Raw genomic sequence first — 19,603 nt, 5'->3', positions numbered from 1 at the left:
ATTGATTGAAAATTCGATCGCAGTTGCTTGTATTGTATTGTATTGCAATAAATCTTGTTCTTGGTTTGATTTCTATATCGTGTTTTGCATAAAGTAATGGTCGCAACAGATTCGGATGTTTAGGTTATAAGCTACTATCGACCATTTCTTCAAATGCTGTTCTAAAGACAACAAACTCAAAATAGAACAAAAGTTCCATTCTCCAGATAGTGAATATTTGTTCTCACAAAGAATATATCCAAATGAATGTACGCTATCATTTAGAGGGTCATAATTTTCAATGCCATAGCATATGTATATAAAAGGGTTGTACAACTAGAAAGGAAAGAAATGGAGCAAATGTATATAAATTATTGAGCAACGTCAACAAGCCGTCATTGGATTCAGGTACTGATTTGGCTTTTGGGTTTCTTCAAGTGACAATCAAAAACAAAACCATACGCTATAAATTTTAAAAATAAAAATAAAAAAGAACAAAGAAAACATCCAAATGAATGTTTTGGGTTTCTTCAAGCGACAATCACATACAAAACCATATAAATTAAAAAAGAACAAAGAAAACATCCAAATGAATGTACGCTGTAATTAATAGTGTCATAATTCTGCATGTGTAATCTATCATTACAAAAAAGCTTAATTCACACATAATTGTTGGTTTTCGTATCAAGATGGCTCCACAAAATAGAGAATAACACAAGACAAACACAGAGTATTTGTATTTTTCGCAGGGAAATGAAAAGAAAAAATAGAGGCAAAAATGGGACAATTTCCTGGTTTTGTATTTCTGTCGAACACTAGGAGCTGTGCGTTACAATTTCATAACATAATAGCGAAATTTAAACTACAAATTTAAAAGGCTCTTCTGTTTCACTTCCGCTATAAAGGTCTTGCATATCGACAAAAGGTTGAAGAGATGAAGTGACCTCTTTTAATTCTGGACATCTGTATATCCCATCATACGACAAATAATAATAAAAAAAAACACACACACACACAAAACATGCAATGATGCAAAACAAGGAGATGTTATTTCAAAGGTGTCGAATTTCAGGGTATGAGTTGATATCCATGAAAGGTAAAAGAGAAGACGCCACAACTTTCAGCTCTGGACATTCTTCTACCTTAGCCCGAGACAAGGAATCTGCGACGAACTGAGCGCTCTTCAATTCGGGTAAATACAGCAAATAGATAATTTTCAGAGTGGGAAGGTTCATTATTATTGCATCCTCGTTTTCATATGATATTATTTCCTTCAACTCCTTGCAATCCCAGATGTCGATCTCTTCCACACTGGGAAACGAGGTGTCTTTGCCAACAACAAACAATGTCTTCAGTTTGGGTAACTCAACCAATCTGATACTTTTCAAATTGGGAAGGTTCAATATTATTGCATCCTTGTTTTCATATGATATTATTTCCTCCAACTCCAAGCAATGGCCGATGCGGATCTCTTCCAGACTGGGAAACGAGGCCTCTTTGCCAACAACAAACAATGTCTTCAATTTGGGTAAAAAGGCCAACGTGATACTTTTCAAACTGGGAAGGTTCATTATTATTGCATCCTCGTTTTCATATGATATTATTTCCTCCAACTCATAGCAGTCCCAGATGACGATCTCTTCCAGACTGGGAAACGAGATGTTTTTGCCAACAACAAACAATGTCTTCAATTTAGGACACTGGTAGATCTTTAGTTTCTTTAGAGAGGAGAATGCCCCGAGTGGCAACGCTGGAGAAGCCGTGCCATCGCACTCTGGACCGAATAAGGCTCGGAGGTCTGGCAGTGAATCAAGTTCCAACTCCTTGATGTTTTGAAGCAGGGGAAACACGGCCGAAGAATGATACAACATGTGCTCCATCTTCTCACACTTTTTAATTTTGAGTGTCTGCAAGTTTTTTATGTTTTCGACGGGTGCTAAACGGCACAAACTTTTTTCAACAAAGTTCGAAACACAGAGGTTCTCAATATTATTGGGTACCATGATCGGGCCATCGAGAGAGACTCTGTCGTTGTAGCATATATACATGACGTTTGGGGTTTCATCTGGAAAGCGCACATCTCCCACTTTAAATCTGAAATCACACGATTGCGTCGTCGTTGCTGCTTTGCTAGGAATCATCCGAAGATACGCGTTGGAGAGGTTGACGTCCTGGAAATTCACTTTTAGAGTCTCCAAATTCTGCAGAGCTGCCAACTCTTCTGCGCTCTCTATTCCAGCCCCACATGGCAAAATAATTGAGAGGTAGATTAGGTTGGAGAGCTCGGAGAGAAGCCCTTTGCGGTAATGACGAGCTTCGACACCACCTAAGTCAAGGTGCGTTAGTTTAACCAACTTTTCTAAACCTTGAGGAAATTCAGTGATTCCCGCATTGTTCATGTCCAGCCTTATCAAGTTCCTCAGTTTTGACACATCTGGAACGCACTTCAAGGAATAGCAATTTTTGAGCGACAGCACGGCAAGATTTTCCAAATTAGTGACGGAACCGGGCAAGGTTATGATTCTTGTCCAAGATAGATCGAGAACACACAATCCCTTCATTCGCGTGAAAAAATCTTCGGAGATAGTTTCCAGCTGGTTTGCAGAGAAGAATAACAACGTTGATAGTCTTGGACATTTTGGGGGCTCGACAATGGGGATGATTCTGTTTTTTCCCGTGAATGAAACTTTCTCGAGTTCTTCGTCCCATTTTTCTCCTCCCGTCGCGTCCATTAAGAACCGAGATGGAGTCTCGCGCATGATATGTATTGCCATATCCCTCACCGAGTCGTGGAGTTTTACGCATTTCTCCCCTTTCCAGCCAACCGTTTCGATCAACAGGCAATCACGCACGAGCTCGTTCAACATAACATGACATTTTCCCTTCCTTTCTTTCGCCGTCCTGCCATGATCAACTCTTCCTTGGGCTATCAACTGGTATATCAAAGAACTTCTATCGATGAGAAAGTCTTCAGGGTACAACGCGCAATGCAGAACACACTCTTTAAGTATCTTATCCTTTAACCGATCGTAACTAAACCTCAAAATTGTAGTAATTTCTTTCGATGCAGAATGTGTGGCGTCCTTGAGTTCCGTTAGCGCGACCTCCCACTCTTTTTCGTCCAATTTGTCTCTCATGCTTCCAGCCACGGTGATGATCGCCAGAGGAAGACCTGCACATTCTGCAGCGAATTTCCTTGCCATTTTACTAAGTGTCGGGTCAGAAGCCACGCGTTTTCCAACCTTATCGAAGAACAACCTCTCCGCCTCTTGTTCCGACAGAAGCCCCATTGGTATTATCTTGTCGCATTCCATCTTGCTACATACGTTGTGATACCGAGTCGTGAGTACTAACTTGCATCCATTTTCAGGAGTTAGGTCGGGGACTCCGACCTTTTCAAGAGGATAATGTTCCCACAAATCATCGATGATGAGCACGAACCTCTTGTTTTTTAATCCTCTTAACAACTCTGTAGCCCTTCTTTCTTCATCATCTTTCTCGTCTAAACCTAAACCAAACTCACGCGCGATTTTATCTTGTAAACCACTTACACCGGATGCCTTTGACGCAGTGATCCAGATCACCTTGTCGAACTTACTTCCAATCTTGTCGCCGGCTTTCAAAAGGTCGTTATTGAGATGTTCGAGCACGGTTGTCTTACCAGACCCACCCATCCCATGGACTCCGATCCTCGTAGCTTTCTCGTCCGCCAAGCAACACAAGATCTCTCCTTTTGTTTTCTCCGCCGGCGTCTCGCCTCCAAACAGCCCTATTGTTGTCGGCTTCTCGTTCCCACGCCGCGCTAGTTTCCTGACCAAATTTCCTTCTCGGAATTCAGCGCCTTCGTTGTACAGTTTTTCTACATCCGGTATCATATCTTCGATTCTCCTCCCCACCCTAGCTCGGGATAAGAATTTGACCCGCCTCGTTTCTTTTTCGATTTCTTCTATGTCACAACTCATATCTTCCACACTTTTCATCCAGCATTTGAGTTCCTCTGTCTCCTCGGTCTCTTCGGGTATAATATCGGTTTCGAGTCTCGATTTTAGATCTTCTTTTCGACACTTGAGTTTCTCCAAGGCCTTTCTGAGAGCGCGCATGTTCTTTTTTATGTGTCTGCGATGTTTCCATTGCTTGGCTGCTCCAGACGATGCACAATCCACAACAGGGCGAATTACTGCAGCAACAATCTCCATTCCTGCATCACTGAAATTTTCTATTGATAAGCTAACATCCTTTGATATATCCTTGAAGTTTAGTATAATATCGGTTTCGAGTCTCTATTTTAGATCTTCTTTTCGACACTTGAGTTTCTCCGAGGCCTTTCTGAGAGCACGCTATGTTCTTTTTGATGTGTCTGCGATGTTTAGTATTTGATATATCCTTGAAGTTTAGCATCTTCATATTGTATTGTTACTGTCATTTACTTTTTAGAAGTAACAATTCATAAACGAAAGATATGAACAGCCACAAAAGAGCCACCGTATCAATGTTTCATATGCTCTCATGTAATTTGAAAAATTGTATCATTATATTTAAATTAAAATAATACCTTAAAACTTTGAAATTGCTTTACTTTAATATATGCTTTTAGGGTCAAAATGTAATTTAATAAGCTTCTATCAAGATATTTTGGTTTGTAAAATATGTTTCTGGTGTTGAATTTCATAAATAAATAAAATTAAAAATATCTATTGCAATAGATCTATATACACTGTACACAGAGATACTGATGGAAAAAGATAGTGTATTTATATGAGAATCGGGAAATGAAAGTATGGCTGACCATAACCTGAAGAGTGTACGTAGATCTACACAAGTACTGCAAAGTGTCCTCTTGCTCAGCTCCTGCAATATGCTCGACTAAGAAACTTCACGAAGATTTACGTGTAATATATTGTTTTAATTAATTAAGGCCTATAATCAATATTAAAGAACAAAAAAGAAAAGAACCTGCAATAATATTCTTCGAGGGAACTCTGGATGGCGATGAGGTGCACAGAAGAGGGCAAGCAATTATTATTTATGTTGCTTTTCTCTGTCAACTCTTTGAAAAGGGTCGTGAATTATTATTCATGTTGCTTTTCTCTGTCAACTTCAAAGAGTCGTGAATTATTATTCATGTTGGTTTCTCTGTCAACTTCAAAGAGTCGTGAATATTTATTCATGTTGCATTTCTCTGTCAACTTTTTGAAAAAGGTCGTGAATTAATTACGGTCATTTAGTAATGTGTTTTTTTATTTTAAGGTAGAATTTACAAATTAGTCAAAATTTGCATAATATTAAAAAAATAGTTCAAATGTGCGGTAATTAAATTTTAAAAATAAAATTAATATTAAGATTTTTTAAAGTTATAAATTGTTTCTAATAATTCTTAAAATTTTTAATTTTGGTGTCAAAAAATATTTGACAATGTAATTTTAATTACTTTGTTAAAATTTTAACTATTTTACTAATTAATTAGTTTAAAATGAGGACTTTGTAAAAGTTCCCTTTCTTCTTTTATTTGTCCAAAGACAAAGAGTAGGACTCTTCACACACACACAAAAGTCAATCACCACTGTTCTACAACGTGACAAAGAAGAAATCAGTCTATTGACCACTTTAATTTTATTTATTAAAGTAACATACGATACAAAATTTATAAGTTAATGAGATAATCAATTTTATTTACATTTTATGTGCATTATTTACCTTTTTAAATCATTCTTTTTTCTTTTATGGCCTTTGAACCTATTCATAACTTTAAAATCATAAATATTTTAGAGGACATTTTCCCTAACATTTTAAGCTTATCATTACATTGCGGCTCCAAACATTAGCTTGACATCAAAACGTTTTCTACCCAATTAATATTTAACTTGTTCATTTAATATTTTTTTTATTATTATTTTTTTTTTTTTTTTATATTTCAATGTCTGTTTTAGAGTGCTCTTAGTGCGCTCTATTTTTTTTTTTTTTTTTGGAAATAATTAGTTCTCTGTATTCGCTTAGATGACAATTTTATTTCCCTCATACATTGTTGTAATAATGTTTGAACATGCCACTTAAGTGACACTGTTTCGGGTCCATAAATCTGTTTTTTTTAAACAGACATATGGTGGCTCCAACCATGAATACTTGTTGCATCAAAGACTGATCATAGTACAATAATCTTCCATGCCAACTCCGTGACGAGAGGCTCTTAAAAGAGTGCAAAAATGCTCCAAAGTTAATATCTTCAAAATGGGAAGGCTCATTATTGCTTTTAAGGTTTGAAATTCCGGGAAAATCGGACGGAAACCAGTACGAAAACCGTTTTTTTCAAAATCTTGGTACCGGTATGTACAAAACCGTTCACTTTCCGTTTTTTTCTTGGATTCCGAGGAAACCGTTCCGGTTTTCGTGGAAACTGTCCACTTTCCGGTTATCTTTAGGCAAACTGTCCACTTTCCGGTTTCCGACGGAAACTTACCGGTAAGTGATCAAATACCGACAATTATTTAGTGTTCTTCACGAAATTTGTCGTTAGTTTTTTATGATTCAGTTCAAATTCTTACTTCACTACTACAAATATGGGCATCAGGTGCGACAAAAGTCGCACCTGATGCCCACAAAGTCGCACCCGATAGTACTATCGGGTGCGACTTTAGGTGCGACTAAGTCGCAGCTAAAAGTCCGCAGCTAATACTATTGGGTGCGACATGTCGCACCCAATAGTACATACTATTAGGTGCGACACTATTGGGTGCGACTGATCTCACCTGAAGTCGGACCTATTTTTTCCGTGGGAACTCTAGAATAAGGCGGGAATTTGACTTTTGGGTGCGACATATCGCACCCAATGCTCTCCCGCCAACTTATTGGGTGCGACCAATACCCTTCCCGCCATAGTATTGGGTGCGACTAGTCGCACCTGATCCCCAATTTATTTTAAAAAAAAATTTACAAATATTAGAATTATAATTAGAATTAGAAATTAATATTATTAGAATTATAATAGAATTATAATTAGAATTAGAAATTAATATTTCATATTAAAATATTTTTAATATACAAACAACTAATACGAGTTTGTTCGCTAATATAAAAATATACAAGTCCAACTATTTTCGTTGTTGCCTATAAAACTTATCTATAGAGGAATTTCCTCTTCCAAATAAGTTGCCTCCGCGGCCACTGCTGCTTCCTCCTCGGCCACTGCCGCTACCGCTAGGACGATCTCGCTGAAACTCCGCAGAACCTGGCGTCACATTATCAGCCATTGCCGCTGATGTCGGCGTAGGGGAAGCCTGAGTATGCATCTGTGTAAACGAGAGCAGCTGTCGCTGCATCTCTTCCATCTGCATTTGTTATGCCGCCATTTGAGCTTGTTGTGCTGCCAATTGAGCTTGCAACTCGGTATATAGTACTGGATCGGCACGTGACTGAGATGACGAACCAGACGAGCTTCCATCTTGAGCTCGAGCCACACTCAAAGCCCCAACTGGGGTCGTGGGTCCTATCCCGACATCCCAATCACGGCGTGACCCGAGAACGTCATGCATCGCATACTCCTCTGCGCGTTCGAGGCTCACCTCTTCGCCTTTCTCCTCCGCTTGTCGCAAAATATCTGCCACTTGGGCGTTGATTCGCGCCTTTACAAAAAAACCAAATAAAATTATTATATAATTATTATTAAGTAATTAAATAAAGATTGTTGACTCGCGAAGGGCGTTGTCCAGTTGCCGTTAATATCTTGATGCTTTTTCTCCCATGTCGCTAATGCGGAGGGCAATGTCCCATCCTCCTTCCTCTGCAAGTTTTAATCATCAAAATAAGACTAATGTGTCCAATGTTAATAAAAATTAAGCAACTTACGCTCTTCTGTCGATGAGCGAAAAAAGGTATCGACCCTTGTCTGGCCTTTGTCTGCTTCTTCTACGCATTTTGTCTGTTGCGGTCAGCCTTTGCCTGCGAGACATAAATTCATTTAATTCGATTCGATGAGAAAAAAAAATCATGTTCAACTCATACCTTATGGGCCGGTGTGTTGAACACCTCTATTGCCTTCAACCAAGCCTCGTGCGTATAGCCCTTTGCTGTTTCTTCTCTGGCGAGCTTTATTTTCCCGCAAAACTTGTTGAAGAATCTAGATGATAAATTTGACTTTTGGTTGCGTCGCAACCGCTTCATTTCGCGAATGATAGTAGACTCTATCTCGTTGCGAATGCAATCAGCTGGAACTCTCTCGCCAGTTGCAGGATCCTCGTACACAAAACGGTACTCGTTATGGATTGCGGTCATAACGGCCGTCACATGCTGAGGCTCGACTTCATTCCAGTCATTTGCGTGTGCTTGAAACGTCGCCTTGATCAAGTTTCCAAGACGGTTCGAGAAGGTGCCGATCATGGGATTTAGCTCCCTGATGTCCTGGTAGAACATCATGTGTCGCCGATCGTAGCGAACTACAGTCGCACCAGGAGTCCCTACCCCTGCTCTCGCTGACACGAGACCCTTCGTTGGTCCACGTGTGTTCTTCGATCCGGAGGATCCCGGCGTCTGTGGCGGATCCTCGCCTCCACCTGCTCCAGTCGACATCCTATAAGAAGAAAACAAAATTAGAAAACAAAGAAACGTGGACGACACCACGAATTTTTTATTAAAATGCCCTCACATATGGCGGAGGAAAACCCTTGTTCTTGCAAGTGTAAGCTGGTTTTGATTTTCAAGTCCATTAAATCAAACCTCGCCTTCTCGGTGTCATAGTTTTTCTTTTCTAAGCTAAGCATGGTCCCAAGAAGATTCTCGCACACGTTCTTCTCTACGTGCATGACATTCAAGTTGTGCTTCAACTCCAACTCTGACCAGTAAGGCAACTCGTAGAAGATGCTTTTCTTCGCCCAATTAAGCTCACTCTGGGCTCGCTTTCATTTTCTGCCAACGGAGCCAGCGTGTTTGCCAGTTTTCGTGCAAGAAACACTAACCAACTGAGCTAGTATGTCTTGCGGAGTCAACTTGTCGGCTTTACTGCGTCTCTCGTGGCGATTTGTGTAGTGATCGCTACTTTTCCTCAATCGGTGACGCGTGGGCAAAAATCGACGATGGTCGTAGTACACAATTCTGTTTCTGACTTTCAGTGACGGCGTGTCAAGGTTGCACGTGGGGCAAGCGAGATACCCTGGGCCACTCCATCCCGATAAATACGATCGAGCCGGAAAGTCGTTTATCGTCCAGAGTAGCGCAGCACGCAACCGAAACACTTCATCGTTGACTCCATCTCGAACGTTGAATCCCGTCTCCCACAATTCTTTCAGCTCTTCAACTAGTGGCTGCAAGAACACGTCCATGTTTTTTTCTGGTGAGCTCGGCCCGGGAATCAGAAGCGTCAGCATAAGGTACTCTTTCTTCATGCACAACCAAGGCGGCAAGTTGTACGCAGTCAGTACCACAGGCCACTTCATCGTTGACTCCATCTCGAACGTTGAATCCCGTCTCCCACAATTCTTTCAGCTCTTCAACTAGTGGCAAGTTGTACGCAGTCAGTACCACAGGCCACATGTTGTACGCTAGACTCATTTCTCCAAACGGGTTGAACCCATCAGAAGCTAATCCAAGCCGCACGTTCCGAGGCTCTTCGGCAAATTCTGGGTATCTCTCGAACAGGTTCTTCCACGTTGTACCGTCCGCAGGATGTCGCAGAACGCCTTCTTCTCTGATGCGATCTCTTTCGTGCCACTGCATCTGAAGCGACGTGTGTCGAGAGACATACAACCGCTTCAATCGATCTTTCAGGGGAAAATATCGAAATATCTTTTGCGGTATCTGTTTCCCAGTCGGCTTCCATCTGCTCTCGTTGCAAACTGGGCACACTTCAGCTTTCTCGAGATCTTTTCGAAACAAGATGCAGTCGTTTGTGCACACGTCGATCATCTCGTACCCCATGCCGAAGCGCTTCAGTTTCGCCTTTGCCTCGTAGTGCTTTTCCGAAATTCGGTTACCGGTTGGATGAGACTTCCTCAAGAGCTGCAAGAATTCTGTGAACGACTTGTTCGTCCAATGGTTCGTGACTTTGATGTGCATCAACGAAACCAAAAACGACAAAGACGAAAACTCTTTGCATCCAGGGTACAATTCCGCTTCCAACTCGGCAAATAAGTCTTCCACTTGCTCCTCCGTACGCACCTCGCTCGGGGTCGGATCCGCAAAGTCGTCGAAATTCTCGTGGTCCATGATATCATGCAGGACGTCGTGCAATCCTCATACTCCTCTCTGATCAGTTCCAATGGGGTCTTCACCATGAGTAAGGACAAGGCGCTCACCGTGATGATACCATTCTGTGTAGCCTGGGGTAAACCCATCGTCTAGGAGGTGATGCCTTACGACCCCGATGGCGTGCCATCTCACGTTGTTGCAAGACGTGCAAGGACCCCGATGGCCATTTTCGTTCGGTTGTCTGCTTGCAATGCGGATAAACTCGTTAACCCTTGTTTTATACTGCAAGCTCAACCTCTCGTTCTCGGTAACCCAATCTCTACTTGGATTAGACATTGATTTCGCTGAATGAGAAAGACAACGAGAATTATTAATTAGCATTGAAAGTCCGATCTTACTAAAGGACCGAGAGCGAATTTAGAAGGAATGAGAGAGAGACTGCGAAATGTATCTTATTTTTTTAAAATGGATTGTAGAAATTGTGGGAAAGATACTAAAGCGCCTCAAAATCCCGGAAACAATCCTGGAAAATGGATTGTTTTTTAAAATGGACTGTTTCTAGTGGATTTCGATTCTAATTGGTTCAAAACTCTACCGAAATTTTGGCAGAGTTTCCCCTATAATATTGTTAAACCAAAAACCTGCAAACTACTTTAAAAACATTTAAAATCCATCCAGAAACTATCATATTAATTAACTAAGTCCTAAACCGAGCCTCCGTGGCTCGGTCACAACATTTTATCAATATCTATAAAATAATCACTCAGTAATTAATTAATTACAATATCACAAACAACTAATCTAATAAAATAGTTTAAACAATTAACCAATTTCAATCTTAATTAAACAAACATTTAAAATTTAAAATTAGTTACATAATCAATTTCATTATTAAGTACAAATTGTTAACAATTAAACTACAAATTAATTAGTTAACTAAACTAACAACTTATTAACCAATTTGATTTCCATTACAATTTCAATTTCAAAATAATATTTAATCTAAACTTTTACAATTACAATTAATTTCAACTAAACATTAACCTAAGCATATTACTAAACTAATTATAAACACTATATATATTAACAATTATAATTACATTAATTAATACATGTTACTAAACTAATTATAAATACTATATATATTAAACACATATATAGAATTTGAAATTAAACATACTAAATTACTAATTAAAACTAATTAATAATTATTAACACTAATTATATATGCTAATTAAAACATACTAATTACTAATTAAAACATACTAAACCATTTAAATTTTGTTTTTCTAATTAAAACTAATTAATAATTATTAACACTAATTATATATGCTAATTAAAACATACTAATTACTGATTAACACTAATTATATATATAATACTAATTATTAATATATATATATACACAAAAAAATATTATACCTTAGGCGGCGGAGGAGATCGGACCGGCGCGGAGAAGCGGCGCTGAGGAGCGAAGGCGGAGGAGAGGACCGGCGCGGAAGAGAGGACCGAAGAGGAGCGGCTGCGGAGGACCGGCCGGCGCGGAGGAGATGACCGGCGCGGAGGAGCGGCTGCGGAGGAAAGGACCGACGGAGGAGGAGAAGACCGGTCTGAGAAGAGCGGCGCGCGGACTTGGACGTCGGAGAAGGCGCGCGGACTTGGACGTCGGAGAAGACTCGGAGAAGAGAGAGGGAGAGAGGGATGGAGAGTCGCAGAGGGAGGGAGAGTCGCAGAGGGAAGGAGAGAGGGAGGGAGAGTCGCAGAGGGAGAGAGAGAGGGAGGGAGAGTCGGAGGGGCTGTTGTGAAGAAGATGAAGAAGACGAAGCTTTTTATAAACTAACTCTAATAATCAGGTGCGACAAGTCGGACCTGATACACCAATAGCTGCGACTAGTCGCACCTAAAACAATTAATCGGTGCGACTAGTCGCACCTAAAACAATTAATCGGTGCGACTAGTCGCACCTGAAAGTAAAAAAAAAATCAAAAAGTAAATACCACGTCAGACAAATGAAAAAAATGAGGGGGAGAAGTTGAGCGCTTATTTTTTAGGACTTTCAGGTGCGACCAGTCGCACATGAAAGTTTTCAAAAACTATTGGGTGCGACTAGTCGCACCCAATACCACTTAAAATCAGCGAAATTTTTTTCATTTTTGGAGCCCTTTGGGTGCGACAAGTCGCACCTGATGCCCATTTAGGTGCGACTTTTAGGTGCGACATGCCCTTCCGCACCAGGAAGGCTTATTTGTAGTAGTAGTTTCTAACTTCATTATTGTGTTTAAACTTTAATCGGAGTTTGTATCCAATTTTTTTGTTACATTAGAAAATAGGATTTAGATTTGAATGTGTTTTTGATTTTTTTTTTGTTGGATTAGTTGTAGAATATGAAATTTTATGCATAATTAGTTGATCTTTAACATGAATATCGTTATTATTTTGATTTTGTACTTTTCCTTTTCATATTCTGTTTTCCACGGTGTTTCTTTCGGATACCAGTGGCTACAAGTAAATTCTGAACCTCGGAACAGTAACAATAATGGTATTTCGATCCTTGATTGCATTATCTTTTCCATTATCTCCTCCAAATTCACACAAATGCATATTGTGACCTCATCCAGATCACGAAACGAGGCATCTTTTGGTCACATCAAACAATTTCTTCTGTTCGAAACAATGATGAATACTCAATTTGTTATGTTTTCAAAGGACACGACAGTGCACAAAAGATCCCTAGGGTAACTTCATATGCTGAGATTCTCAAGCATTTTGGGAAGAATTATCGAGGGACCTCGACCGTCCAAGCATTTGTAATCGCCTTCCATTAAATGTATGAACCCTTTGTGAAACCTCGAAGTAACAACACGGCAAGATTTGACAAACAAGTGGGAAGCCTATGCAAAGGGATACAAGATAGGTCGAGAGCTCTGAGTCCCTTCATATGCTCAAAAAAATCTCCGGATAATTTCTCAAACTCTGGATTTTTGTTGAAAAGAAGCGTAGACAATTTGGGTGCTCCGAGCAAGAGAGTCTTATACGTTTTTATTTCCTATCAATGAGTCTAACGAAAGACCTGCACATTCTTTGGCCGCCTGAACCGTCATTTTTTTCAAAGCTGAGTCAGAGGCGACCCTTATTCCAACCTTAGCCATGAACAAGTTCAGTACCCCGTGTTCACGTAGAAATCCCATTTGAAATATCGATTCATAATTCATCCTGTAACAAACCTCGCAGGACGAGTCACCACTACAAACTTGCACCCATTTTCGAGGGTTAGATCAGGGATTCCAACATTTCGAAGATGGTAAGCTTTCCACAGATTATCAATGATAAGTACGAACCTCTTGTTTTTATGTATCCAGATAAGTAACTTGCAATAGCAAACTCAGCTTTAGGAAACCATCACCATATTCTTACGTTATGATCGAGGTAATCTCCATCGGTATGTAGTTCAGCAACTAACTTTTTTCCAAACTATATAAATAAATGACATTAAATTAGAAGAAGAAAAAGGTTCAAACAAATGTGCCTTCATGTCTACCTGTCTCCCTCCCCGGAAAGAAACTAGTCCCTACCTTTTAAAAGAAGAATATGATGAGTTATTAGACTAGTGCCAAATTGTCCCATAAAATAAAAATAAAAAATAAAAAAAAAGTTAAATCAATTGACCTAAATGTATGTTTACAACTTTTTATTAGTTTTATGAAACCAAATTAATACAAAATGGCTTTGGCAATTTGCAAGTACTTGTTTTTCATATAACTTATTTAAAAATAACATAACCCGGAAATCATGAATATCTTAGAGGACATTCCCCTTATATTCTAAGCTTATATCATTAAATTGTGGCTTCAAACATAAAAATAGTAATATCTTAGAGAAGGTCATTTCTCCTAAGCTTATCTTAAAGCCCAAACAGAAAGCTTTACATCAAAATATTTCATAATCGATTAGAATAATCTAAGACATCTCTACCACCCAAATAGTAGATAGTCAGCAGTAGATATGAGACACAACAGTTTCAGTGCTTACATGACCAAATACACGCGTAATAAGTTCAATGTGTCTACTAGAAAAATGATATTTGCTGGAACTTGAAAGATGACACTTTGTTAAAAGACTTTCATCTATGTATAATTTTTAGTGGCAATTATATATAAACTGTCGTTAAAACACTAAGATATAAAATAATGGCATTTATGAGTCAAGCGCTCCTAATCTTAAAAAAGAAAGCAGTCAAAACAGTCACCAAAATTATCTATGTTATTTATTTTATATTCATGTTTTTTTTATCGAATTTATTATTTATGTATTGTAATGCATCATCTAATATTATTAAGTTCAATCAATTACATATCTTTTACGGTAGTATTTCTTACTTTTTCTCCATTGTGTGTGTTTTACCAAGTAGCACTCCGATACGCAGCACTTTTTTTTATGCCATCTTTTGTATTTGATAGCATTAAAAAAATGCCCCCAAATAGCATTTTCCTAGTAGTACGTAGCTCCCATACATGACAACTTGTTACATCAAAGACTCAGTGTAGCTTAATCTGTCAACGACTTTCACATAATATGTAGTGCTTTTAAGCGCAACAGACACTCTAATGGCTGAGCATGCCTTTGAGTCTCCAAACAAGTTCTTCCAGTTAGGATTCTTAAACTGCTATCTGGCAATCCAGTGGAGTAGCTTTCCTGGAGAGAAGAAGGATTATCAATGATTGTTATTGGACAGTAAACATACAATCAATCAAAACACTTTCCATCTAATTAATATATAACTTGTTCAGTCTATCGGGCTCTACATTTCAAAAACACTTACTGATTTGACAACCTATAACCTCAAATAAATAAAATACATATAACCTTAAAATTTCAAAAAATTTGAGCTTCATTATTATTTTTTTCAGAGATTTTTTCAATTATTAAAAAAATAAGAATGATTTTTAACCAAATTAGGCAGAACTAACTCAGATTGAGCCAAACCTTTTAAAATAACCATAAGATCATAAATTTTTTTAAGAGGAGGACATTTCCCTTTACATTCTCATTTAATCATTATATTGTGGATCCAAACACACTTGTTACCTCAAAGACTCAGCGTAGCATAACCTTCTCTACCAACGACTTCCACGGTTCTGCACTGATCTCGATCATTCGAAGTTAGGATGGCCGTGGTTCTCTTTCCAGGAGAATTAACCACCTTTTTCGGCACTCGGCAGTCACGTATCACAATCGTCGACAATGACTCTGCGACGAACAGAACACTCCTTAAATTGTGCAAATCCTCCAACATTAGTATCTTCAGACTCAAAAGGGTAATTATTGTATCCTCACTTTCATTTTCCATTATCTCCTCCAACGACCAGCAATCCTGGATCGTGATCTATTCCAGGTCAGAAAACCGGGAAGCATAGGAACACGGCTGGCGAATAATTAACCAAATACTCCAAGTCGAAGCTGGAAATGTAGAGCCTCCGCAAGTTTGTTATGTTTTCAAAGGACGTGAGAGTGCACATATTATTCCCAGGACAACCTACTATGTTGAGATTCTCAAACTTTTCGGGAAGAATTATCCGGGGACCTCGACCGTTCAAGCATTTCAATAAATCTTCACAAAGCAAACTGTTAGAGTCTCTAGCTTCCATAGAGTCACCAACTCTTCCATGTTCACCAAGTGTTTCTTCGACACGGAAAGCGAGAGATACCTTAGTTCGAAGAGACCACACCAAAGTCCTTTCTCATAACATCTGATCTTCGTACCCTATAAGTTGAGGTACCTTAATTCGGCCATCTTTTTGACACCTCGAGGAAATTGACCGAATAACCTAAAACTCAAATCCAGCCTTATCAAGTTCCTCAATTATGTCAGATATGGAATGTCCAAACACTTTTGACAACCTCTAAGAAACAACACAGCAAGATATGACAAACTAGAGACGAAACACGACAGCCTATAAAAATGCATAAAAGATAGATAGAGAACATTGAGTCCCTTCATATGCTGGACAACATCTTCGTGTAAATTCTCAGTCTCTAGGATTCCATTGAAAAGCAGCGTAGAGAACTTGGGACAATTTGGGGGCTCTGAGCAAGAGAGTCATAAAATGTTTATGCAACTAATAAATGAAACCATCTCAAGTCGTTTTCCCATTCTTTTTCAGGCTTCAAAGAATCTGACCCCTCTCCCGTCTCCACTAAGAACTGAGAAGGACTGTCACGCATGAATTGTATTGCCATATCCCTTATCGAGTCGTGGAGCTTCACACATTTCTCCCCTTCTCCGTTAACCGTATCCATTAACAATGAATTACGCACGAGTTGGTTCAATTATCCATCTGAAAATGACTTGTCCCGGCTTCCTCAACGATCCCCACAGCTATTAATTGGTCGATCAACGAATCTATTTTAATAAGATAGTCTTCCACGTACATCCCGAAATACAGAAGACAATCTTTGATTCTCTCATCTTCCAAGATATCGTAACTGAACATCAAAGTCGCCGTAATATCACTCGAAATTGAAATTGTTGCATCCTTCAGCTTGGCTAGCAAAACCCTCCACTCTATCATATCCTTTTTATCTCTCAAACATGCCTCCACATTCTTTGATCGCTTGCATCGCCATTATTTTCAAAGTTGGGTCAGAAGCGACCCTTTTTCCAACCTTGTCCAGGAAGAGTTTCAGTGCCTCGGGTTCCCGTAGAAATCCCATTTTAATAATCCATTCAGAATTCATCTTGCAACAGACGTCATGGGAACGAGTTGCCACTACTAACTTGCATCCACTTTCAGGCGTTGGATCCGGAATTCCAATCCTTTCGAGAGAATAAGCTTCCCACAGATCGTCGATGATAAGCACAAACCTCTTGTTTTTAGCCTTCTTTAATTCTCCGTACCACATTGTCGCCCTTCTTTCTTCGTCATCTTCTTTCGAAAACTCCAAAACAAATTAACACGCGATTTTAACTTGTAAACCTTCTATGCAGTAATCCTTCGATGTCGTGATCATGATCACCTTGTCAAAGTTGTTTCCATGTTGCAGCAAGTTGGTGTGGACATGTCTGAGGATAGTGCTCTTTCCGATCCCGCCCATGCCATACAGTCCGATCTGCGTAAATTTCTCCTCAGACAAGAACATCATATGATCTTGTCCCTCGTCTTCTCAATCGTCGCTTCTCTTATCAATATCGATGTCGTCGGCCTTTCAGTCCAACGTTGTGGTAGCTCTCGGATCAGACTATCTCCTCTGATATTATCGCCTTTTCTTCACATATGTTGATCTTTTCCACATTTTCTAGCCCTAATTTGACCAGCTCCACCACCTCAAGTTTTCCGCGGTCGACCATGGTATCGAGTTTCAGGTCCGCCTTTTGACAGTTAAGTTTCTCCAAGGCCTGCTTTAGGGCCTCCATATTTTTCTTCATGTCTCTGTGATCTTTCAATTTCTTGGGAACGTAAAGAAGTCCGTATCCTAAAACAGAACCAACTAATGCCCCAAGAACCTCCATTTCCGACAGTATAGTTGTTGAACCTTTGTTGATAATAAATAAAATATATCAATGAATCTACTGTTAATTAGAGAGGAAACATCACCAAATTTGTATTCAAATGTGTTTTCATATCCTGCATACTAAATTTGATTGCGATCATACTGTATCATTTTCCTCTGGTTATAGTTAAATTGACAGTATATAACTAGTTATTTAATTTAACATTATATTTAAAAAAAAAAACAAAATACATGTACAACAATATCAGAAAAACCCAAATTTATTTTGCAAATCTCTGTGCTGAACCTTGTTAACAAATCCCTTGTGTAATTTACTTTACACCTTTTTGCTCGTTTCTGGTTTATATTGGTTCTAAGTAATTGCAGGTTCAGGGGAAACTCTAATAATCAAACATAGTACTGTACAGACAGTAGCTCTATGTATGTGTATTTTCTTTTTTGGAAGAAAAAGGGAAGAAAGTAGGGGTAAAACTATGTGTTCGCGGTAATTATAGGAAATTATGTGTTTTGAGAGTTTTTTAATTTTTCGTTTAATTTAGTGCTATATGTTGAATATTGTTATAGAATTATGATTATATGCGCATTTATGTTTAGATGTACTAAATTTTTGTCCATTCATTAAGTTTTTCAATTTTCCAACAGCTCACAGTTTCTCAAGTGAGTTCAGTTATTTATTTATTATAACAAAAGATCCATACACAGAGATACTAATGGAAAAGATGGCATATATATATAACAAATATTTACAGCATTTGTATTTTAGTCAATGTTTTGTAAATTTTTCGTAAATAACCATAAATGTTTCGTAAATAGCCAAAAATATGACATAATCAACGTTATTTACACATATTTACTAAAAAATTACTCTGCGTAAATAGATTTACATGGCTATTAGCAAAAAATTAACAAAACGTTGATTATTTAGAAATTTCTAACGTTTCATATGGCTAGATAGCTACTGGACTCTATATATGATAATAATCGGGAAATATTGGAAGCATGGTTGACCTTAATCTGAAGAGCGTAGATCTACACGAGTGCCGTAAAGTCTCATCTTGCTTTGTTCCTGCATTGCTCGACTAAGATACTCATGTTGATTTACGTCTATTGAATTTAATCCTTAGTTTTGAAGATCAAAAACAAGAACTTACATCACTAATGTCATTCCCGCCTATTAGTCCAAGTTGGCACGACCTAGGAATCACCACCAATATTGGGACTTTATTATCGAAAATTGTGTATATTTATTCTTCCTCTTTTTCAATGTAGTTAGTTGGAAATGTCATCATTTATTCTCTTTTTTATAACTCTATATATATTTGTGCATTCAATTCAAATATAACAAGTAGAATATTCGCATTATTGAAACTCTCTCTCATTCTCTATCAAATTCTACCGTGAACATTCTAGATGAGTTTCTCATGTGAAAAAGAATTAATGTATTTGCTATAAATGACTTGGTATAAGGTATATCTTGGCAAGAAATTGATTGGGCCAAAATACCAAAAATAGTGAACGTAAATTAATTAATTCATGGTAAGTATGGTCTCACATTCACCAATCTCGTCTTAGCAAGTTGCATATAAGTATGGTCTCACATTCACCAATCTCGTCTTAGCGCCCTTTTAAGACTTAATATTCTTTCATGGGATCTAACTGTAATATACGAACTTTTGTAACGCTCGAGTTAAGAATTTGAATAAAATAAACGAGTTTATTTTGAATCAAATTCTTGTTGCACATGAGACGTCCTTAATTTTTAAATATCTTGAAAGAAAAATAATAATAATAAATATATTTAAGGATGATGAAATTTCGGAATAAGGATATTCGAGTAAACTCGATATTATTTTCCGAATAAAATTATTCGGAACACAGTCGGAGATTTGAAATCTCAAGAGTGAAAATAAATTCCGAAGTCCCTTGAATATATTTAAGATGA

The 19,603-nt window shown here is 38.3% G+C and overlaps 2 protein-coding genes across 7 annotated transcripts; both read right to left on the bottom strand.

The window, feature by feature from the left end:
• Positions 1–607: 607 nt before the first annotated feature.
• On the bottom strand, positions 608–4,998 carry LOC149398103 (putative disease resistance protein At1g61300). 6 transcript variants are annotated; one of them, XM_089615989.1, is made up of 3 exons: positions 4,933–4,998; positions 4,766–4,827; positions 608–4,185 (listed from the first exon to the last, which is right to left on the bottom strand). In XM_089615989.1, exon 3 carries the CDS (start codon positions 4,173–4,175, stop codon positions 1,032–1,034), a length of 3,144 nt encoding a protein of 1,047 aa, XP_089472115.1. In that variant the 5' UTR covers positions 4,176–4,185; positions 4,766–4,827; positions 4,933–4,998; the 3' UTR covers positions 608–1,031. The 6 variants fall into 6 exon arrangements, with proteins under 6 accessions (XP_089472115.1, XP_089472113.1, XP_089472114.1 ...); XM_089615987.1 differs by having other exon boundaries at positions 608–4,177; XM_089615988.1 differs by having other exon boundaries at positions 4,772–4,827.
• An 11,477-nt stretch (positions 4,999–16,475) lies between these two features.
• On the bottom strand, positions 16,476–17,292 carry LOC149398102 (putative disease resistance protein At1g61310). Its single transcript, XM_089614445.1, has 3 exons — positions 17,127–17,292; positions 16,742–17,078; positions 16,476–16,635 (listed from the first exon to the last, which is right to left on the bottom strand). The coding sequence occupies exons 1-3, from the start codon at positions 17,290–17,292 to the stop codon at positions 16,476–16,478; spliced, it is 663 nt and encodes a 220-aa protein (XP_089470571.1).
• Between the last annotated feature and the right edge of the window lie 2,311 nt (positions 17,293–19,603).

This window comes from Urtica dioica, chromosome 5 (genome assembly GCF_054948205.1).
Source record: "Urtica dioica subsp. dioica isolate 48M chromosome 5, U.dioica_male_clone48M_v1_H2, whole genome shotgun sequence".
Taxonomy (NCBI): Eukaryota; Viridiplantae; Streptophyta; class Magnoliopsida; order Rosales; family Urticaceae; genus Urtica; species Urtica dioica.
The sequence above is the reverse complement of the archived record's forward strand: the minus strand, read 5'-3'. Positions and strand labels throughout refer to the sequence as shown.

Excerpts from the sequence above, each read along its gene's own strand:
- LOC149398102 (XM_089614445.1), bottom strand. The coding sequence starts at position 17,292 with ATGATGTTCTTGTCTGAGGAGAAATTTACGCAGATCGGACTGTATGGC. Across the intron at positions 17,079-17,126 it reads GAAGGATTACTGCATAGAAG|AAGATGACGAAGAAAGAAGG; the intron begins GTTTACAAGTTA and ends AGTTTTCGAAAG. Across the intron at positions 16,636-16,741 it reads ATCAAAGAATGTGGAGGCAT|TTACGATATCTTGGAAGATG; the intron begins GTTTGAGAGATA and ends TTTGATGTTCAG.
- LOC149398103 (XM_089615989.1), bottom strand. The coding sequence starts at position 4,175 with ATGGAGATTGTTGCTGCAGTAATTCGCCCTGTTGTGGATTGTGCATCG.